General features: G+C 40.9%; 1 protein-coding gene across 1 annotated transcript in view; it reads right to left on the bottom strand.

Moving 5' to 3' along the window:
• Positions 1–4,414: 4,414 nt before the first annotated feature.
• Positions 4,415–24,201, bottom strand: part of LOC144891504 (calcium/calmodulin-dependent protein kinase type 1-like) — a 111,208-nt gene continuing 91,421 nt past the window's right edge. The window contains exons 4-5 of the mRNA XM_078775125.1: positions 11,428–11,554; positions 4,415–5,012 (exon numbers count right to left, since the gene is read on the bottom strand). Coding sequence (XP_078631251.1) covers positions 5,008–5,012; positions 11,428–11,554 — 132 coding nt within the window. The 3' untranslated portion in view covers positions 4,415–5,007. The remainder of the gene's footprint in view (positions 5,013–11,427; positions 11,555–24,201) is intronic.

Genomic DNA, 24,201 nt, shown 5'->3' on the forward strand with positions numbered 1-24,201 from the left:
TGGGTGCTTTATGGCAGGGAGAGAGGCTATAGTCCAGTTTCGCGCATTCATTCTGAACAAAAATACCAACGTTAACTGAATGAGACCACCTTTAGAGGCCATTTTTCCCCGCAGAGCAGTGTTTGGCCTTTTTCGGACACCATGGTCCCCTTTTTGAAGCAATGTTTTATGGCCGGATGTCCTTCCTGCCGCCAACACTGTTAGTCGCCTTTTTGCGACACACAGGGAATTACTAGTGAACTGGTACTAAGTTTGCCAACCTCGGAAGGATGAATCAACCCCCCTGGTGTTAATTCAGCGATCAACCAGGATTCGAACCCAGGATCGTAGGATCCAAAGCCGGCACCCTAACCGCTAAGCCAACACCAGGCTCCAAAATTAACTGAATACGCTACTATTATGGCCCATATATGTACCTGTATAATCTAAGCACTATCCATAGCTTTATTGATTACTAGCAGAAGTAACCGGCGTTGCCGGGTGGGGGAGGGGGGAGGAGAGCGGGGGGGCGGGGGGGGAGCAGGGGGAGAGGGGCGGAAGGGAGGGGGGAAGGGGAGGCAAGGAGGGAGGGGGGGAATGGGAGGGAAGGGGGGAAGGGGAGGGGGAGAAGGGCAGGGGAAGGGGGGAAGGGGAGGGGGGAAGGGGAAGGGGTGAAGGGTAGGGGGGAAAGAGGAGGGAAGAGGAGAGAGGGGGGAAGGGGAGGAGGGAGAGGGGGGAAAAGGGGGAGGGGGGAAGGGGAAGGGGGAGGCAGGAGGGGAAGAGGGCTCATATATATGCTGGTGGGTGAATGTGGCCTTCATCACGTTTCTGAGTTAAGTGTGATGCCGATCAGGAAGAAGAAGAAGCCATACTATCAACTTCGTACACTTCCGGAATTGTTTTATTTATTTGTATTCAAATGTCTGGTGATTGTTTTGTATTTATTTATGTGAATGTGTACTTGTATATAACTGTCATTATTTTAAAAGGCTTAGGCACTATCGAGCGATTAAAAAAAAAATAAAAAAATTACTCCATAAAATACGATCGGTTTTTTGTTCTTTTTTTTGGCCTAAAACACTCCCAGGCACTCACTGATGAACCTCTGAAAGTTTGACGAAGATCCGTTCAGCCATCTCTGAGAAAAATGGCCACAGACACACACACACACACACACACACACACAGAGACAGACATCTCTCTTATGTAGTAGATTGATCGACGATTAGGATATTTCACAACGACTTTTGTGCACATTAAGGCTAAATTTTGTCAATGAAGGTGATTATGAAAAAAAGTATTCAAACTATATTCCCCATGGCTAGTCAATCATATGTATGAAGTTTTGTATCGATTTGTTAAGCTGTTTGATTTATCGATTTGAGAATTGTTTTTACGTTTTTATTTTCAATCCAATATGGCCACTAGACCACGTTACTGGCGACGTCGTAAATTAAATTATTCACATCCGGTTGTAGATCAGATATATGAAGTTTCAGATTTTTCAGATAAATATTTCAATTCAACTAATTATGGCTGGAATACAACTTCACCGATGACGTCATCATTAACACCCTATATACTCCATGGGGAGTTCATAAATGCCAAGTTTCAGTTTTTTTCATTGTGTTTTTGGAGCAAAAGATGGCTAAATGTTTTCCTTAAATCCCATATGGCTGCCATACCATGTGACCTATGAAGTCAGAGGTATCATTAACATATTCTCCATGGGGAAGTCCCTCCTATGTTTAAAGATTCGCATTGATGGGCCAAGCGCTTGCAGAGAAAACGATTTTTAAAGCGAAAGTATATCAACACATGGAACATCTCTACATGGAACATCTGTCAGGCCGGCTCCCTGCACGCCTTGTACTACAGCGAGCGGGTAGGCTCGGGTACGATTTTGAACTTTTTCAAATGAACCTCCAACATGTCGACATATCGCTCCTCCCTGCTTTTTACCAAAGCCTCTTGCATGCCTGGCAGAGCCTTTCTGTGAGTCGTCAGGCGGACACATATGTCACAAAAATGCTAGCACACGAGCCTTTGTTTTATAACCCTCTCTTTCCCAACATTCCAAAAAGTCGAGATTTTTGCCAACATTTTATAGCAGCTGGTATCGTGAAGGTGCGGCATCTCCGACATGACTCAGGGTATGGTTGGAAATCCAAAAGTGAAATCGCAGACCTGACAGGGATTTGGTCCCATAGGGTGATTGCAAAAATTTTGAAGAAAATGATTCAGGTGGGACGGCAACTTGGCCTAACTCGGACTCAAGGTACAGAAGAAGATTTGAATGAGCCAACAGTGCCTAAATTGATTGTTGAACCCATTCAAAACGATTTGCCCCCTGTAAGCAATGGGTCAAAGCTTTTCCAGTCCATGGACAGCAAGGGCATCTATAAGATGTGCCTTAAATTGTTACATGGGAACCCTTCGTTTAATGGGGTTACCCGATGGAAAGGATTGTTACCCGGAGGACCCCCCTCCGAACCTATCTGGGAAGCCATGTATAGTGAGCCCATATCAAAAAGAACAGGTGATCTCCAGTGGCGTTTGGCCCACTGGATTGTTCCCTCCAACACATTTATTAGACATTTTTCTCCTGTATCTGTTTGTTGTCCCTTCTGTACAGTCAATGAAGACTTGTTTCATGCATTCATAGACTGTGTACGATTATTTCCTTTGTTTCATTGGTTGAATTATATTGCACACGAAATGCATGTTACTTTTTCTTTGAGAAATTTCATCTTTTGTTTTGCTCCTAAACAAGATCCTGCATCTAAACTGTTTAGTTTACTAATAGCAACTGCAAAACTTGCTGTTTATTTAACAAGAAAAGATAAACTATCTGACAAACCGACAGAGCACTGCAATATCATGGTGTCTTTTAATGCATTGGTCTCAGCAAGATTGAAACTTGAGTTTACCTTTTCCAACGAGGCCGGAAATCTTCAAAACTTTATTGATACTTGGTGTGTCGGTGGTTTTTGTGAGGTTGAATAAAACGAATTGAAAATACTGTTATGAGATGCTGATTATGTTTCTTTTATTTGATGATCATTGGGTGGTTCTTCGTTTTGTTGGCATTATTGATTTGATTGTAAAACATGTGTATTTTTACTTTTTGTATTTTTGTAATAAAAGGACGCAAAAGTCAAAAAGTCTCTCTTTTTGCCCTTTTCTCTTTCTCTTTTTTCTTTTTGTGTGTCTGTTTCTCTCTCTCTCTCTCTCTCTCTGTCTCTCTCTGTCCGTGTCTTTCGCTCTCTCTCTCTGTCTGTCTGTCTCTCGCTCTCTCTCGCTCTGTCTGTCTGTCACTCTCTCTCTGTCTGTCTCTGTCTCTGTCTCTGTCTCTCTCTCCTCTCACTCCTCACTCTCTCTAACTCTAACTCTGTCGTGGCCCTGACTTCGTAAAGGCGGGGGTACACCATCCTGGATGTGGGAGATCTCTGGGTTTCTCCAGGGAGATCGATCGGCTGTCTTCGTGCCGCGGGCTTGTTCAAGAGAACTGTCTGGGGCGATATAACAATAATAACAACAACAACAACAACAACAACAACAAGCATGGGAATATGCTTTGCTGCTGCTTTTGTCAAATGACCTGACAGTCGACTTCCAAGCACAAGAATGTGTTTGGAATGATTCATATCCAAGTCCAATTCTGCATTCGCAACTCCTGAAAATAAATGCACAATAAATCACATTTTTGCTTGTGTCCCGTGGAATTTTGGGCAACATGGTCCAAAAGGTCTCTAGTCTCCACAATCTTCCTCTTCAGTCCTTTCAAATCATTTTGCATAACACTCCAGTGTGTTTTACTTAAAGGGAAGGTAAATTACTTTCCAATTGGGAAGAGGGGTCAGGGTGGGGGTGAATGTGGGAACAGTTGAAGTCTTCACAATTGAAGGCAAATGTTTACAATCCTTGCAGCACTTTCTCCAACAATTTAAATGAAACTTTGCATCAGCATATTTCTCCTAACGAGATGCTGTGCGTCCAGCATGATTCACCATTTAAAATACGAAAATGTAAAACACCCACCAAGCACAGATATCGGGGACGCCTCTTCGTGGTGGTTGTACCCCCTAAACGGAAGTCTGGGGCCAAATCTTCTACATTCTTCCCTTCTGCTCGGATTTGTCATGGCACGATGGACCATTCCCCTCTTGTCTTTCTCTTTCTCTCTCTCTCTCCCTCACACACTCTCTCTCTCTCTCTCTCTCTCTCTCTCTCTCTCTCTCTCTCTCTAACTCTGTCATGGCCCTGCATTTGTGAAGGTGGGGGTACCCCATCTTGGATGTGGGGGATCTCTGGGTCGCTTCTGTGAGGTCGATTGGCTGTCTCCGTGCCACGGGCTTGTTCAAGAGTACTGTCCGGGGCTATACAACAACAACAACAAAAACAACACCCAGCAAGCAATATACACAAGGTAGGACACGTGAAAATGAGGAAATGTTTATTTGTAACCACTTGGGTGAATATAAGTATGAAAACAAAAACAAAACAAAGCAGACAAAACTCATGTACTGAGCTTACAAAGGGTCAGAATCCAACAGTCGGAAGGTCATGCCAGTTCTTCTAGAGCCCTTATCATCATGCTGCAGGGTATCGTGCATGTAGATGTAGAGAAGCGAAGAACTAGAGCAACATGCCGGACAGCCAGGCTGGTACGGTATGGGAAGTCTCATCGTGCAAAAGCTTCCTCAATGTGCAAAAATTATGCAACTCTGAGCTTTCCAACTGGGAATCGGGTTTTTTTCCGATGCAGTGGAAGTAGCATTTTCAGTTCCATGATCATAATGATTCCCTTATGGCTATGATATTTGCAAAACCCTAACCCCACCTCACCCTTCCCCAACTGCAATGCCAAGAAATTCTATTTGTAAGCATGCAGGCAAGCAGAGAGCTTGAGGGGGGAGCAGGAATACCCCGTTGCAAGTCATTAGCATCATTGCTTGGAGAGATGGAAAGGGTGCGGTGGAGAGAGGGTAAAGGGTGTAGCTAGGGTGAGGAAATCAATGCAGCCCATCAACCTGTGGGTGAAACACATCAAGTATTTCTCACATTTCCCCATTTACCATGACTCGCAGCACATCATCTTCAAAACACACATATTTTTTACAATTGTGCATATACCTTGTTGATGCAAGAAAGTGTGTCCAACCAGTTTTGACTAATCCAGGGTCAGAAAAATGGTTTGAATGAACTGATTGATCCACTTTCCCATTTACACCACAAAGCCATCTATACTATAAGAGAGCCGTTTGTCTGCTTATATCTGTGTGTGTCTATGTGTCGCTATTTTATCAGAGATGGCTGAACGGATCTTTGTCAAATTTCAGAGGTTCATCAATGAGTGCCGGGGATTGCTGTAAGCCAAAAAAGAAAATAATTACATTTTGAAAAACAATTCTTTTTTGTATATACCTGTATTTTTTTTTCTTTTCAAAAATCGCTTTATAGTGCCTGAACCTTTGTAGCTATACGTCAGGTAATATTAAATTATTATAAAATAGTGTGTGTGTGTGTAATCTCATATTAAATATAATTTTTTTCTTATTGGGTATGTGAGTGTTTTAGGCACCAACAAAATACGAAAAAAACTAGAGCAAGGCGACTGTGTCGCCAATATGCCTCCACGTAGTCCCTGTCCGTGATAATGGGTAGATGCCCTCGTTGACTGTCCAATAAAGAAACAAGTTTGATTAAAATCCCTTCAGCGGTTTGGATAGCAAACAAGCAATGTCGTTTTTGCATAGTGAACAAACAAAGTCGTTTTTGGATAGCAAACAAGCAGTGTCGTTTTTGGATAGCGAACAAGCAATGTCGTTTTTGCATAGTGAACAAACAAAGTCGTTTTTGGATAGCAAACAAGCAGTGTCGTTTTTGGATAGCGAACAAGCAATGTCGTTTTTGGATAGTGAACAAACAAAGTCGTTTTTTGGATAGTGAACAAACAAAGTCGTTTTTGGATAGCAAACAAGCAATGTCGTTTTTGGATAGTGAACAAACAAAGTCGTTTTTTGGATAGCAAACAAGCAATGTCGTTTTTGGATAGCAAACAAGCAATGTCGTTTTTGGATAGTGAACAAACAAAGTCGTTTTTGGATAGCAAACAAGCAATGTCGTTTTTGCATAGTGAACAAACAAAGTCGTTTTTGGATAGCAAACAAGCAATGTCGTTTTTGGATAGTGAACAAGCAATGTCGTTTTTGGATAGCGAACAAGCAATGTCGTTTTTCGATAGCGAACAAGCAATGTCGTTTTTCGATAGCGAACAAGCAATGTCGTTTTTGGATAGCGAACAAGCAATGTCGTTTTTGGATAGCGAACAAGCAATGTCGTTTTTGGATAGCGAACAAACAAAGTCGTTTTTGGATAGCGAACATGCAGTGTCATTTTTCGATAGCGAACAAGCAATGTCATTTTTCGATAGCAAACAAGCAATGTCGTTTTTCGATAGCGAACAAACAATGTCGTTTTTGCATAGTGAACAAACAAAATCGTTTTTGGATAGCAAACAAGCAATGTCGTTTTTGGATAGCGAACAAACAAAGTCGTTTTTGGATAGCAAACAAACAATGCCGTTTTTGGATAGCGAACAAGCAATGTCGTTTTTGGATAGTGAACAAGCAATGCCGTTTTTGGATAGCAAACAAGCAATGTCGTTTTTGGATAGAGAACAAACAAAGTCGTTTTTGGATAGCAAACAAGCAATGTCGTTTTTGGATAGCGAACAAGCAATGTCGTTTTTGGATAGTGAACAAGCAATACCGTTTTTGGATAGCAAACAAGCAATGTCGTTTTTGGATAGTGAACAAGCAATGTCGTTTTTGGATAGCAAACAAGCAATGTCGTTTTTGGATAGCGAACAAACAAAGTCGTTTTTGGATAGCAAACAAGCAATGTCGTTTTTGGATAGCGAACAAACAAAGTCGTTTTTGGATAGCAAACCAGTAATGTCGTTTTTGGATAGCGAACAAGCAATGTCGTTTTTGGATAGCAAACAAGCAATGTCGTTTTTGGATAGCGAACAAGTAATGTCGTTTTTGGATAGTGAACAAACAAAGTCGTTTTTGGATAGCGAACAAACAAAGTCGTTTTTGGATAGCAAACAAGCAATGCCGTTTTTGGATAGCGAACAAACAAAGTCGTTTTTGGATAGCGAACAAACAAAGTCGTTTTTGGATAGCGAACAAGCAATGTCGTTTTTGGATAGCGAACAAACAAAGTCGTTTTTCGATAGCAAACAAGCAATGTCGTTTTTGGATAGCGAACAAGCAATGTCGTTTTTGGATAGTGAACAAACAAAGTCGTTTTTGGATAGCAAACAAGCAGTGTCGTTTTTGGATAGTGAACAAACAAAGTCGTTTTTGGATAGCAAACAAGCAATGTCGTTTTTGGATAGCGAACAAACAAAGTCGTTTTTGGATAGCAAACAAGCAATGTCGTTTTTGGATAGCGAACCAACAATGCCGTTTTTGGATAGCGAACAAACAATGTAGTTTTTGGATAGCGAACAAACAAAGTCGTTTTTGGATAGCAAACAAGCAATGTCGTTTTTGGATAGTGAACAAACAAAGTCGTTTTTGGATAGCAAACAAGCAATGTCGTTTTTGGATAGTGAACAAACAAAGTCGTTTTTTGGATAGCAAACAAGCAATGTCGTTTTTGGATAGCAAACAAACAATGTAGTTTTTGGATAGCGAACAAACAATGCCGTTTTTGGATAGCAAACAAGCAATGTTGTTTTGGGATAGCGAACAAGCAATGTCGTTTTTGGATAGCGAACAAACAATGTCGTTTGTGGATAGCGAACAAGCAATGTCGTTTTTGGATAGCGAACAAATAATGTCGTTTGTGGATAGCGAACAAGCAATGTCGTTTCTAACATCGTTTAATTTGCTTTTCTGCACCACACATACACTACATGACCAAAAGTATGGACACCTGATTATCGAACATCTCATTCCAAAATCATGGGATTTAATATGGAGTTGGTCCATCCCTTTGCTGCTATAACAGCCTCCACTCTTCTGGGAAGGCTTTCCACTAGATGTTGGAACATTGCTGCAGGGATTTGCTTCCATTCAGCCACAAGAGCATTAGTGAGGTCCGGCACTGATGTTGGGTGATTAGGCTTGGCTTGCTGTCAGCGTTCCAACTCATCCCAAAGCTGTTCGATGAGGTTGAAGTCAGGGCTCTGTGCAGGCCAGTCAAGTTCTTCCACACCGATCTTGACAAACCATTTCTGTATAGACTTCGCTTTGTGCACAGGGGCATCGTCATGCTGAAACAGGAAAGGGCCTTCCTCAAACTGTTGCCACAAAGTTGGAAGCACTCAATCATCTAGAATGTTGTTGTATGCTGTAGCGTTAAGATTTCCCTTCACTGGAACTAAGGGGCCAAGCCCGAACCATGATAAACAGCCCCAGACCATTATTCCTCCTCCACCAAACTTTACAGTTGGCACTATGCATTCAGGCAGGTGGCGTTCTCCTGGCATCCGTCAAACCCAGATTCGTCCGTCGCACTGCCATATGGTGAAGCGTGATTCATCACTTCAGAGAACGCGTTTCCACTGCTCCAGAGTCCAATGGCGGCAACCTTTACGCCACTCTAACCGACGCTTGGCATTGCGCATGATGATCTTAGGCTTGTGTGCGGCTGCTCGGCCATGGAAACCTATTTCATGAAGCTCCCGATGAACAGTTGTTGTGCTGAAGTTGCTTCCAGAAGCAGTTTGGAACTCGGTAGTGAGTGTGGCAACTCAGGACAGACGATTTTTACGCGCTACGCGGTTCAACACTCAGCAGTCCCGTTCTGTGAGCTTGTGTGGCCTACCACTTTGCAGCTGAGCTGTTGTTGCTCCTAGACGTTTCCACCTCACAATAACAGAACTTACAGTTGACCGGGGCAGCTCTAGCAGGGCAGAAATTTGACAAACTGACTTGTTGGAAAGGTGGCATCCTGTGACGATGCTTCGTTGAAAGTCACTGAGCTCTTCAGTACGGCCCATTGTACTGCCAATGTTTGTCTCTGGAGATTGTATGGCTGTGTGCTTGGTTATATATACCTGTCAGCAATAGGTGTGCCTGAAACAGCCGAATCCACTAATTAGAACGGGTATCCACATACTTTTGGTCATGTAGTGTGTATGCCACTGGGATATTTAGGATTGATTTGTTGAGTTGCTTTAATCAAGCTTGTTAAACTCAATGCAAAATCGAAAAACAATAACAGATTTCATACAAGAAAAATATTTTGTTTGTAACGAGGAAAATTATCAAGCAATTCTATATTAGAGGCAACCCACGCGTTGGTAACATCTGGGTCTGCAGGTAGCATATGACGGGTGCAGAAACAAACGAGAACGGCACTCGGCAGAGTGCATACCTCCAGCAGGTGAACAGTTTACCTTTTATATCCCACCAATATGCCTGATCTGGATACGGACCTGAACCAAAATCTAATAGGCTTGTTCTTGTCACCGAACCAACTCATCCACCAAGTTTTCGCAAAAGCCGTTCACAACTTTTTACGATATTATGATATATATCGTTTTTGGCCCCATCTCTCAATGGTGAAGAATCACTTCAATCAATGGTGAAAATGATCGTATCAGGAGTTGGATTTTCACCAAAATCGATCGATTCAGCCTTGTCACACACCCAACCTATCCAGAAAATTTCGGCTGAATCTGTCTTTATCTTTTTGAAATACCGTGCTATGTAATCGGTTTTAGTCCGATCACTCAATGCTGAAGAATCATTAAAAAAATTAGCGGATGCGGATTCGAATCTTCGCCAAAATTAAATTACCTGCTCTTTGTTATACACCCAACTCAACCACCGAGCTTTGTCCGAATCTGTCTGTAAAATTTTTCATATATCGTGGTGTACTGTATATCGTTGTTGGGCCTATTTCTCAATGGTGAAAAATCACTTTAAAAATTACAGTATCTAGATCCAGATCTTCACCAAAATGTAATCATTTCGTTCTTGTCCCACACCCAACACTTCCACGAAATTTCGATCTGAAGCTGTTCACAACAGTTTGAGATATCCTGTTCACAGAGAGACAGACAGACAAACGGCTGAAAACATAACCTCTGTCCACCTTCAGTGGCGGTGGGAAAAAGACCATGAACACACGATCGGTTGCGGTTACAAAGAGGGCAACTTGTTGACAAATGACAGCCGCTTAAGCCGATGCGATACAAACCTGAGTGAGTCTAACAGTTCATTAAATTTAGTTTTAGGCAAATTAGTTAAGCTGGTCAAACACACTTTATTTCATACCATCATTCCATATCACATATGATATATAACTAGAATGTCTTAAGAATAGCTTGCGTCCATGTGCATTGTGCAATAACGTCCGTAAGTTACATTTACACCTGCGTTAGGGGTACATCAAAGGTAAGTCATATGTAATATGTCCACTTAGGAGGCAGTGACCGTCCATAATAGAACAGCTTAGGATACGGCTGTGTTGTGTATAACCTCCTGTCTACAGGCGAGAATAGGTAGAGGACTTGAGGCGAGTGAAAACGGGCATGTAAACATGCTACGGGCAATGATTGGGGAATCCATTACTGGCGGCTTATGGAGAACCATGCACTCAGCAGTATAGTAAGGTGCAGAGGGTGTGATGGAGTTGGGAAGTTTTAGCAGGTGGGTCATCCCATGTGGTGGGACAGCCAATTATAGGACCAGCCGTGTCCTGGAAGGTGGGCCCAAAAGGCTTAAAAAGGTACGTCCGCACATGCGCAAGACAAAGTCCACCTATCTCTCTCTTCTTCGTTGCCTGACATCTTTGACACTCCTTTGGTGCAGAATGCTTAAGAGATCATGGATGCCATCTCCCCACCATTGCCCATCTCATCTCCAGCCCTGTACCACACACCAGTCTGCATCGTGCCATTATTGTGGACAAACCAGCTCGTGCCTACCTCAAGCTCTCGTCTGCATTTCCCTTTGTTCTGCTTTGAGTCCGGTATTTTCGTGGCCTCTAAATGGGTTTCAGGTTTCTTCACTTTGTACAATAAGCTTGTGTGTTTCCTTTTTCTCCATTCGTGTGTTTTTTGACCACCAGGTCCGTTCCGTTATTTATAGTGTTTCGTCTTCCTCAACCCCCATATTCTTTCATAATAAACCTTATAAACCATAAAGAATAGTGTCCCCGCCATGTGCGTTCTCACATGCACAGCCGGCAAATTAGATTTGCATTTGAGCGATCCTTAGGGAAAATCATACAGTTATTGAATGCAATGTGAATTCAGCGATCTTCAGGGCTATAGACCCTTTGAGTGACGGTTGACGTTAGTAAGACCTGTCAATGCAGTCACACACACACACACACACACACACACACACACACACACACACACACACACACCTTTAAGCGTGCATCTCCCCTCCCTTTCTTCACTAACTCGAAACTCACACTGCTTGTTTGTAGAATCACTCTTGGCAGGGCTGCCTGGGGGAGGACTCACCCCCGCACCATCTTGGCTGGACCCCAGTTGCAGTTTCTTCATGTGTCTAATCACAGCTGTGGCGTTGAATGCACGCTGTTTAAAAAGAAAGAAGCTCAAAGTTGCGTACATTTGTGCACACATCAAGAAGCAACTTGAGCACCGTATTGGCCTCAAATTTGCCATATTCATTTGTTGCATTTACAGGACAAGATTGCAGTGGAAATCTCACATGCAGTCGACTTTGGTTCCGCAAGAACATAAATGCACAAACAAGTTTATAATGTACAATCATGGTAACAAATATAATATAAAACTCGACTTGCTAACAACTTTCAAACCTTTCAGGCAGTAAAGCCAAATTGAAAGAAGAAACCAAGAGACACCTTCAAATTGATCATTTTTGAAACCAACAAAACTACAAAAATCTGTTTTTCTTTGTCGGAATAAGGATTAATGTTCCACATATGTGTCTCCATCATGTGACATCATGGCTGCAAAGGGTGGATTCAGGAAATATGACCACCAGTGTTAAAACCATAATCGTTACAGCCTGTAACTTATATTACTATATATACCAGCTGTCTCCATAGAGATCCATCAACCTCCTAACTTTTTATTTTTATTTTCTAAATAAGTCTTCACAAACTGGACGGGCATCGGTTCATCCAAGATGTATGTGAAGTTTTGAATTGATCTGCTCATCGGTTCTGAAGAACAAAGTCTTTGAGTACTTCTTGAAAATAGATTCAAATATCCAATATGACCACAAAGTCTTTGGACCAATCGTACTAATTGCAAGATTTCAATCAGATCTCATTACTTGTAGCAGCCCCATGAGGTTCTAGGTATATCGGTGTGATGGTATCCAAGAAGAACACATCACAAAATATGGTGCAATCATAATAATCATACTAATAATAATCGTAATTAGAAAATGGAACATGAGAAAAATGCATCAATGGATGTCCGTGTTAGAAGTCAACCTACATTTGATCTCAATTATTAAAGGCCTGGGCCTCGATGAGGACAATATAATCCGTGACTGGAGCCTTCAACATACAAAACAAGAAAAAGAGCATTCAGAGATTGCAGACCCTCGCCAGGATGTATTTTCAGTGGTTTTAAAGGCTTTTGTGTTAAAACAAATATGGCGGCCGAACCACGTGACCGATGACGTCATCATTATTTATTTTTTCTCTCCACCAATTCATGCTCGCTAGACGCTCGAGAAATTTAATGTTGATAGGATGAAGTTTTGTACTTGTGGAATTATGACGTCATAATGGAGGCACCTATAACATCATTAATATATTTTATTCCCCATGGAGAGTTCTTTACAAAGAGCTATGTCTCAATTTTTTCTATTCAGCGCTTTCGGAGATATAGAGGTGCAAAGTTTTTCGGTTTTTCCAATATGGCGGCCGAACCATGTGACATATGACGTCATAATTGTCATTATAAAATTATACAGGTGGATTTGCACTCATGGTGAAAATTTCCTGTCAAACGGACTGGTTGCAGAGAAAATCATATTTATTCTGTGTGGACAAACAGACAAACAAACAAACAGACAAACAAACAAACAAACGGACTCAAATGCAATACCCTCTCCTCAGGCGAGGGTTACAAGTTACATGAAGTAAATAAATAATGGTCACTTGAGTGGGAGTACGAGAGAGAGACAATAAAGATAAGTAGAAGAGAGAAAACATCCGATGCTTCCAACTCGAGTTGTGATCTGCAAAATGATTTTCAAATGCCATACCTTTGACCTATTGAACCCAAAACTTAATCAGTTGAACCCAAAACTTAATCAGTTCATCATTGCATCAGAAGTGCATACTTAAAGCAAGTTTGGTCAAAACCCATTCAGCAGTTCAAAGTTATCACGGTAATGAAAATCTGCTACGCACGCATGCGCACACAGCTGAACGGACACCCCAAAAACATAACGGCTCATGTGCCTTCGGCTGCGGGGATATATACACAAAGAATTAAGTTAAGCACCCCTACACAACGAATTAAGGTAAGCACCCCCTAATATATATTCTTTGTGTATATGTATACATTGGCATATATTCTAAGGTATGTGAGATCAAATAATGATTGGTATGACATTAGCAATTATCCATTGATGAAATGCAGATGAGTGCACTCATCTGTGACGCCCATCGCTCGTGCAGCACGTGTTATCATCCACGTGGTCGTGATTTTCTGTAAATGCACTATCATCACGGGTTATTGCAAGTCACGCCTGAGCTCGTGTGGGGGTTACATGGTCATTTTCTCGTAATGGTGGCTCGTAGACGGTTGTCGGACAGAGAACGATGGCGGATAATAGGCATGATCGAGTCCGGAATGTCCAGAAAAGCTGTAGCTCGAACGTTTGGTTACCACCATTCGGTGATCAGTCGGTTGGTGCAGAAACACCAGGAAACGGATGCGGTGAAGGACCGCCCAAGGTCTGGAAGACCTCGCGTGACAACAGTCCGCCAAGATAGAGCGCTTTTGAGACTGGTGCGACGATATCCCTTCGCCTCGAGCCATTTCCTGAAGGACAACTGGCTGCCCAACAGAAGGCTATGTCACCGTACCGTGAGGAACCGCCTGAAATCGGCCGGTTTAAGGTCAAGACGAGTGATCAAGCGTCCAAGGCTACTCGAACGACATCAGAGGGAGCGTTTGGCATGGTGCCTAGCGCGACGTGGATGGAACATCCGGTCTTGGAGGCGAGTTCATTGGTCGGATGAAAGCCGGTTCTTGCTGTACGTGACAGATGGGCGTGTTCGGGTGTGGCGCCACAAAAACACCGCGTATGCACCTAAAAACATTCAACCAACGGTACTGTGGAAGTGTAATTCAGTGTAACTTATTAATTGGCACTGGTAACTTATTGGTTGACCTAGTAACAAAGCAGATGCATTTTACATGCAAACTCTGTGGGGGACGGGTTTGTAAATGAGTTAGGAATGTGTATGAACAATGTAATCTCTTGAAACACCTGGTCAAGGCCCCAGGCTAGAGCACCCCCCCCCTGCTGTGATTTCCATTTACACAGCAGGAGGGGAGCGAGCTGATGCCAGGACTCGGTGCGATGCATGACCTCGGGACATTAGCGGAGAGGAGATTAAGTCCAGCTTGGCGATATAACGAGAGCAAACGTTGAGTAAAGTACACTTGTCCTCAGAAAGCCCTGCCCGACGGAACGATGGAATGAACGAGTACGGCGCTGCGGAAGAACATCAGCCGAACGAAAAGGACCATGGAAAAGAGTTAATCTCAGCCATTGAATAATGCGGTATTATTTGGTAAATGGAATGAAGTGAATAATAAACCAGACCTTTTGGTAAACCTGAGTCCGGTCATTGGAGTCCTGTGAGTCCCCCAGTAAATTCCCTGACAATCTTGGAGGCACCGCTGCGATCAATTGTACAAGCAAGTCTTCTTTAAAAGGTGAGTGTGTCTTGTCTTGCCCAATATGATTTACGAACTTGGAAGTTATGGGTACATACATGGGGGAGCAGGTGATCTGGGGCTCCTTTGCACACCGATGCCGCGATATAGGTGGCGTGAGCCATCACGAATGGGATTTCGATGCGCTGGTTATTAGAAGCCTTGCCATGAACTGGGAGCAAGATCGTGCCATGAGTGCACCATGGGACGATCTGCTTCCAGGACGTGTAAGGCCGGTACACTCGTTTACCCACCAGCACACGGATAAAGTACTACTTTTTTTTTGCACTTGTTCGAAGCACTTGACTTGATCGGCGCTTGGCGAGCGACAGGGAATCGGGAAACGGAATTATATTTATATATATATATATTTCCAATATGGTACACCGGCCACAACGATTTTAGCGATTATCCGAGTTTTTTTAACGATTTCTGTAAATACGTATTTTTCCTGCGCTGTGTAATTCTTCTGACACGCGCCACGAAGAAACGCACCACTGATGTGCATGAGGCGATTTGTTTGCCGGGTCGGTAAGGTCCGAACACGTGTACAATCTTGTACACCCGTTTTAAATAGAGAATTTTTTTTCAGTTTTCCCGCCATAACTAAAACTCGTTCGATTTTTTTTGACGAAATTTGCTAGATAAATAGCATGGGTGACACGGATTAAATGATTTTATGATTATGAATTAATGAGAAAATGATTTTATATTTAAATATAAAAATTGATCTGCTTGGTGTTAGTTTAAGGGCTGTTCCAAATTTATCTTGATTATGAGACAAAAAGAGATAGACAGAGTGAGACAAAGTGAGAAAGAGAGACAGACAGAGAGAGATAGACAGAAAAAGAAAGAAAGAGAGACATAGAGACAAACAGAGATAAAGATGATAGTCAGACACATAGAGAGAGACAGACAAAAAGAGATAGACAGAGTGAGACAAAGTGAGAAAGAGAGACAGACAGAGAGAGATAGACAGAGAGAGAAAGAGAGAGAGACATAGAGACAAACAGAGATAAAGATGATAGTCAGACACATAGAGAGAGACAGACAAAAAGAGATAGACAGAGTGAGACAAAGTGAGAAAGAGAGACAGACAGAGAGAGATAGACAGAAAAAGAAAGAAAGAGAGACATAGAGACAAACAGAGATAAAGATGATAGTCAGACACATAGAGAGAGACAGACAAAAAGAGATAGACAGAGTGAGACAAAGTGAGAAAGAGAGACAGACAGAGAGAGATAGACAGAAAAAGAAAGAAAGAGAGACATAGAGACAAACAGAGATAAAGATGATAGTCAGAGTCAGACACATAGAGAGAGACAGACAGAGAGAGATAGACAGAGTGAGACAAAGTGAGAAAGAGAGACAGACAGAGAGAGATAGACAGAGAGAGAAAGAGAGAGAGACATAGAGACAAACAGAGATAAAGATGATAGTCAGACACATAGAGAGAGACAGACAAAAAGAGATAGACAGAGTGAGACAAAGTGAGAAAGAGAGACAGACAGAGAGAGATAGACAGAAAAAGAAAGAAAGAGAGACATAGAGACAAACAGAGATAAAGATGATAGTCAGACACATAGAGAGAGACAGACAAAAAGAGATAGACAGAGTGAGACAAAGTGAGAAAGAGAGACAGACAGAGAGAGATAGACAGAGAGAGAAAGAGAGAGAGACATAGAGACAAACAGAGATAAAGATGATAGTCAGACACATAGAGAGAGACAGACAAAAAGAGATAGACAGAGTGAGACAAAGTGAGAAAGAGAGACAGACAGAGAGAGATAGACAGAAAAAGAAAGAAAGAGAGACATAGAGACAAACAAAGATAAAGATGATAGTCAGACACATAGAGAGAGACAGACAAAAAGAGATAGACAGAGTGAGACAAAGTGAGAAAGAGAGACAGACAGAGAGAGATAGACAGAAAAAGAAAGAAAGAGAGACATAGAGACAAACAGAGATAAAGATGATAGTCAGACACATAGAGAGAGACAGACAAAAAGAGATAGACAGAGTGAGACAAAGTGAGAAAGAGAGACAGACAGAGAGAGATAGACAGAAAAAGAAAGAAAGAGAGACATAGAGACAAACAGAGATAAAGATGATAGTCAGACACATAGAGAGAGACAGACAAAAAGAGATAGACAGAGTGAGACAAAGTGAGAAAGAGAGACAGACAGAGAGAGATAGACAGAAAAAGAAAGAAAGAGAGACATAGAGACAAACAGAGATAAAGATGATAGTCAGACACATAGAGAGAGACAGACAAAAAGAGATAGACAGAGTGAGACAAAGTGAGAAAGAGAGACAGACAGAGAGAGATAGACAGAAAAAGAAAGAAAGAGAGACATAGAGACAAACAGAGATAAAGATGATAGTCAGACACATAGAGAGAGACAGACAAAAAGAGATAGACAGAGTGAGACAAAGTGAGAAAGAGAGACAGACAGAGAGAGATAGACAGAAAAAGAAAGAAAGAGAGACATAGAGACAAACAAAGATAAAGATGATAGTCAGACACATAGAGAGAGACAGACAAAAAGAGATAGACAGAGTGAGACAAAGTGAGAAAGAGAGACAGACAGAGAGAGATAGACAGAAAAAGAAAGAAAGAGAGACATAGAGACAAACAGAGATAAAGATGATAGTCAGACACATAGAGAGAGACAGACAAAAAGAGATAGACAGAGTGAGACAAAGTGAGAAAGAGAGACAGACAGAGAGAGATAGACAGAAAAAGAAAGAAAGAGAGACATAGAGACAAACAGAGATAAAGATGATAGTCAGACACATAGAGAGAGACAGACAAAAAGAGATAGACAGAGTGAGACAAAGTGAGAAAGAGAGACAGACAGAGAGAGATAGACAGAAAAAGAAAGAAAGAGAGACATAGAGACAAACAGAGATAAAGATGATAGTCAGACACATAGAGAGAGACAGACAAAAAGAGATAGACAGAGTGAGACAAAGTGAGAAAGAGAGACAGACAGAGAGAGATAGACAGAAAAAGAAAGAAAGAGAGACATAGAGACAAACAGAGATAAAGATGATAGTCAGACACATAGAGAGAGACAGACAAAAAGAGATAGACAGAGTGAGACAAAGTGAGAAAGAGAGACAGACAGAGAGAGATAGACAGAAAAAGAAAGAAAGAGAGACATAGAGACAAACAGAGATAAAGATGATAGTCAGACACATAGAGAGAGACAGACAAAAAGAGATAGACAGAGTGAGACAAAGTGAGAAAGAGAGACAGACAGAGAGAGATAGACAGAAAAAGAAAGAAAGAGAGACATAGAGACAAACAGAGATAAAGATGATAGTCAGACACATAGAGAGAGACAGACAAAAAGAGATAGACAGAGTGAGACAAAGTGAGAAAGAGAGACAGACAGAGAGAGATAGACAGAAAAAGAAAGAAAGAGAGACATAGAGACAAACAAAGATAAAGATGATAGTCAGACACATAGAGAGAGACAGACAAAAAGAGATAGACAGAGTGAGACAAAGTGAGAAAGAGAGACAGACAGAGAGAGATAGACAGAAAAAGAAAGAAAGAGAGACATAGAGACAAACAGAGATAAAGATGATAGTCAGACACATAGAGAGAGACAGACAAAAAGAGATAGACAGAGTGAGACAAAGTGAGAAAGAGAGACAGACAGAGAGAGATAGACAGAAAAAGAAAGAAAGAGAGACATAGAGACAAACAGAGATAAAGATGATAGTCAGACACATAGAGAGAGACAGACAAAAAGAGATAGACAGAGTGAGACAAAGTGAGAAAGAGAGACAGACAGAGAGAGATAGACAAAAAAAGAAAGAAAGAGAGACATAGAGACAAACAGAGATAAAGATGATAGTCAGACACATAGAGAGAGACAGACAAAAAGAGATAGACAGAGTGAGACAAAGTGAGAAAGAGAGACAGACAGAGAGAGATAGACAGAAAAAGAAAGAAAGAGAGACATAGAGACAAACAGAGATAAAGATGATAGTCAGAGTCAGACACATAGAGAGAGACAGACAGAGAGAGATAGACAGAGTGAGACAAAGTGAGAAAGAGAGACAGACAGAGAGAGATAGACAGAGAGAGAAAGAGAGAGAGACATAGAGACAAACAGAGATAAAGATGATAGTCAGACACATAGAGAGAGACAGACAAAAAGAGATAGACAGAGTGAGACAAAGTGAGAAAGAGAGACAGACAGAGAGAGATAGACAGAAAAAGAAAGAAAGAGAGACATAGAGACAAACAGAGATAAAGATGATAGTCAGACACATAGAGAGAGACAGACAAAAAGAGATAGACAGAGTGAGACAAAGTGAGAAAGAGAGACAGACAGAGAGAGATAGACAGAAAAAGAAAGAAAGAGAGACATAGAGACAAACAGAGATAAAGATGATAGTCAGACACATAGAGAGAGACAGACAAAAAGAGATAGACAGAGTGAGACAAAGTGAGAAAGAGAGACAGACAGAGAGAGATAGACAGAAGAACATTTTTGGGAACGTTTTTTCACATTACTTTCCTGCAACATTGAAATAATGTTGTTGTAAAACGTTTCCACAACGTCGCCACAACGTTTCACTTTCGTTGTTGCAACGTTTTGCTCCAACGTTTTGGGAACATTCAAATGTTGTGTTTTGCTGATGCTAATTACCTGAGGTAATTACAGTAATTACAGTTCCGGTAATTACAGTAATTACAGTAATCATTACAGTAATTGCAATAATCTTATTACAGTAATTACATTACATTAACTCAGGCACCTTTTGAGTAAGGAAACTGATATTTGGACATGACACTGACCAAGTGATGTGGCTGTCAAGGAAAATTTTGATTTATTGATTAATCATTTAATAAATTAACTCGTTGATTTATAAATGACTTATTTAATTTAAAGTCCTCAGAGATACATCTTCGGATGAAATACTTGCAGATTGGTTATGCTATGAGCCAATTGATTAAGGAAAATATTTTGTGATGGCCATATTGGCAATTTTGTGGCCATATTCGTGGCAACTCAGTTAGTGCCACTGCACCTTTAAAATGCATCCCTGCGTTCATTTTTCGATCGATTGAGTTGAAATTTTGAACAATCGGATCTGGACTGTCGTTGTTAACGACTCTAGCATGCACTCGTCCAATCAGGATGGAGCGTTATGGTCCCCGGATCATCACTGCCCGCAGTTTTTAATTAATTTTACTTTCCTCTTGGTCATATAATTTTGAAGACATGCATGTCATGATAGAGGAAATGTTTGTTCTGTTGAACGGAATAAATGTTGTTTATTTGAGTGGGTGTGTATTTTTGTGTATTTTGGATATATTTTCACGACTAATTCCAGTTAACATCCTGCAAAATTTGCTCGTTTGCTGGCCGAGTCGAAATTGCGTTGAGTTTCTATGGCATGCGCCATTAAAAGCGCTGTGTAATGGTTGAGCTCCCTTTATTTCGTTTTGGTCATGCGGATGAGCAGACAAAGTGTCGAATGCTGCGGCTGGAGCAGTAGAAGCGATGTTTTAATTGAAATGATGTAATTTAATTCAACGTGGTAGGTGGGCAACACCACAAAGCATACCTCTTTTAAGGTGTGTATAAACCCATGAACATTTCAGCAATCAATACGATGCTGAAATGATGTAATTTAATTCAACGTGGTAGGTGGGCAACACCACAAAGCATACCTCTTTTAAGGTGTGTATAAACCCATGAACATTTCAGCAATCAATACGATGCTGAAATGATGTAATTTAATTCAACGTGGTAGGTGGGCAACACCACAAAGCATACCTCTTTTAAGGTGTGTATAAACCCATGAACATTTCAGCAATCAATACGATGCTGAAATGATGTAATTTAATTCAACGTGGTAGGTGGGCAACACCACAAAGCATACCTCTTTTAAGGTGTGTATAAACCCATGAACATTTCAGCAATCAATACGATGCTGAAATGATGTAATTTAATTCAACGTGGTAGGTGGGCAACACCACAAAGCATACCTCTTTTAAGGTGTGTATAAACCCATGAACATTTCAGCAATCAATACGATGCTGAAATGATGTAATTTAATTCAACGTGGTAGGTGGGCAACACCACAAAGCATACCTCTTTTAAGGTGTGTATAAACCCATGAACATTTCAGCAATCAATACGATGCTGAAATGATGTAATTTAATTCAACGTGGTAGGTGGGCAACACCACAAAGCATACCTCTTTTAAGGTGTGTATAAACCCATGAACATTTCAGCAATCAATACGATACTGAAATGATGTAATTTAATTAAACGTGGTAGGTGGGCAAAACCGCAAAGCATACCTCTTTTAAGGTGTGTTCAAACCCATGAACATTTCAGCAATCAATACGATGCTGAAATGATGTAATTTAATGAGTAATTTAATGAGTAATTTAATGAATAATTTAAGGTGTAATTTAATTGTGTAATATGGTCGACCTTGGGTTTGTTTGGGTTTTGTTGTTTATTTTTGTAGGTGGGTATTTTTGTGTATTTTGGATATATTTTCACGACTAATTCCAGTTAACATCCTGCAAAATTTGCTCGTTTTTCTGGCCGAGTCGAAATTGCGTTGAGGTCCTATGGCATGCGCCATTAAAAGCGCTGTGTAATGGTTGAGCTCCCTTTATTTCGTTTTGGTCATGCGGATGAGCAGACAAAATGACGAATGCTGCGGCTGGAGCAGTGGAAGCGATTTTTGAATTGTTCAATGATTATTCGATATTGTTATGACTTATTGTCAATAGGTATACTAAGTGGCCATGAGGTAGCCTGTTGCTATGTACAGTTTTATTCTAGTGTTGATTATACCACATAGCTGTGGTGATAAAGGAAATGTTCGTTTAAATAGATGACTATGATATGACCATGACTATAAAATCATGATGATTATTATGAATGATATCATAGGGTTCAAATGCAGAATGATTGCATGAACGTGGGAAAGAACTTTCAAGCCCTATGGGATCAATTGGGTGTTACAAGCGATGGAGTTTCAAAATTTAGCATGATTGAAGGAATTTTACAGTCTTATTTCAGGAGTTTTACGAAATTTAAATTGCCAAGAGATTTTGGGTACTATTAAAGGAAAAATGATGAGATATTTTTCCAATGAACTTTAATATCTGCCATCCATTTTGGCTGTCTCACGAATGAAGGATGAGTTGCCTTTAGTGGTTGCAAAGAAAATTTGTGGAGACCAGGCAAAATGGGGAAATATGTCAGATATGACCCTAGGACAGGACGGTGATTCATCAATTGACATGAGGTACGAACCAGAGGTGACGACCGATAAAATTCGATCTCAGTCAATGGATGGACCTGTCCTGATATCATTGGGGAAAGGGCTTATGCAAGGAGTCATCCAAAATGATTAATTTGATTTATTGATGAATATTGATGAATTAATTGAAATTGAATAATTGATTGAATTGTTGATTGATTGAATCTAATTGATTGAATTTAATTGAATAAAATTAACTGAATAAATTGAACTGAATAAATTGAATTGAATATATTGATTGTTTGATTGATGAAAATGCGGTCTCAAGAAAGAAGCTTTGATATCTTTGCGAGATATTATCAATGTGGAGACAACCTGGGAAAATTGAGCAAGGTGGTGAGTTTATATACAGATATATATGTGCGGTTACCATTGTGTGATTTCCCCGTCAACAGAGCGGACACCTGAGGATTCACCCATTTCATACTGACCCTTTGGCTCATCTGCAAATACTGATCTGTGAGATTGGATTGTGCAAAAGCCACAGCTGAGGGAGATTCTCTGGAAATCACCATGTGAACAGGTGGAGAGACCCTTCCTGGAGGTACGAGTGAAGCTTTAGAGGAACCTGGAACAAGCTACAACACATCCAACGCTACTTTGATAAAAGGCAGAATGGGAAATGGAGCCTGCAAGAATACACAAGGACAACCAGAAATTCCACAAAAAGGTACTTGTACACATCATATGTACGACCGTTATGGTGCCGAAGCTATAAGACAGGTCGAGAATTGGTATTTGTGGACAAAGGGACATGATGAGGAGTTTCCAAGAGATGGTACATTCGAGCGAAGTCGATTGGAAAGATTGGAACAAAGATTGAAAGCCAGGAAGAGACAGAATCTAACGGTAGACTGGCTTGCATTCCATCTTTGGGATGGTGAATCCAGACAACGGGAACAGCAAGAACGGATAACGGATCTAGAACTTAAAATAAAAAGGATACAGGATACAGTGGAGGAGACAAATGCACAACTGCCCTCGAAATTAGGAACGAAAGTGACAGTTGTCCCATCAGATTTCCAGTTGTCTCCCCAAAAAGGACGGTACAGAGAATTTTTTCGTGTTTCAGGAGATAACGAGAGATTGCAGTGGCAACTCAGGGATGTAGAGATGCAGCCCAGCAATACAAGTGCACAGGTGCACAGATCAGACAACGACAGAAACCGGTGTTTCAAATGTGGACGGATGGGACATTGGAAAAGAGGATGTCCGTATACCAAAAGGAAGACAAGTTAATAGGGTAAACCAAGATCAAGGGTACCAGTGCTGACCGATACCTCAGACAATGATTAGGCCTTCATTGCAACAAATCCCAAATGACGATTGGCCTCAACAAATTAGATTACTGGACAAACATGAATAACTGTCGATGATTCTTGTGTCTGAAAAGTTTTCAGAGCAAGAATGATTCATTTTTCTTTTTGCTTGTTAACAAATTAATAATTAATTGATCAAATGCCAAAATTGGATCTTCTATTTTGGGCACAGCAATTTTAAATTTACAAAGTTTGGAACAATTGCGTTGCAATTTTTAGCAAACCAAGTAACAAAGTCACTGGTTAACAGATGAGAATGATCAGGTGGGAATTTCGGACTATTGTTCCGCACGATTGATAGGTCAATGGTCGACTGACATGCAAATGGGTGTGTAGTCAAAATTTGGATAGATTATTGTGAAGGCAGAAAGGGTAATTTCAATTTGACATCATAAGGGTTTTCTAAGAATGGACTTTTGGTTTATTTGTCTATAAGCATTTTGAATTTGATTGACAAATTTTATGAAATTGAAATAAAATTGACACCCATCTGATCTGTAAATAATGGTTCCAACGCAAACAAATATGCATAATGCATGTGTGTGTGTGTTTTTGTGTTTCAATCTTACAAGATTGTTGACACCGACAGTGTGCCTGTCTGGAAATGGATAGTTATATGTGGATGGGATTGGGATATGTGGATGGGATTGAATA

The sequence above is a fragment of the Myxine glutinosa genome, chromosome 4 (assembly GCF_964187855.1).
Source record: "Myxine glutinosa chromosome 4, kmMyxGlut1.1, whole genome shotgun sequence".
NCBI lineage: Eukaryota > Metazoa > Chordata > Myxini > Myxiniformes > Myxinidae > Myxine > Myxine glutinosa.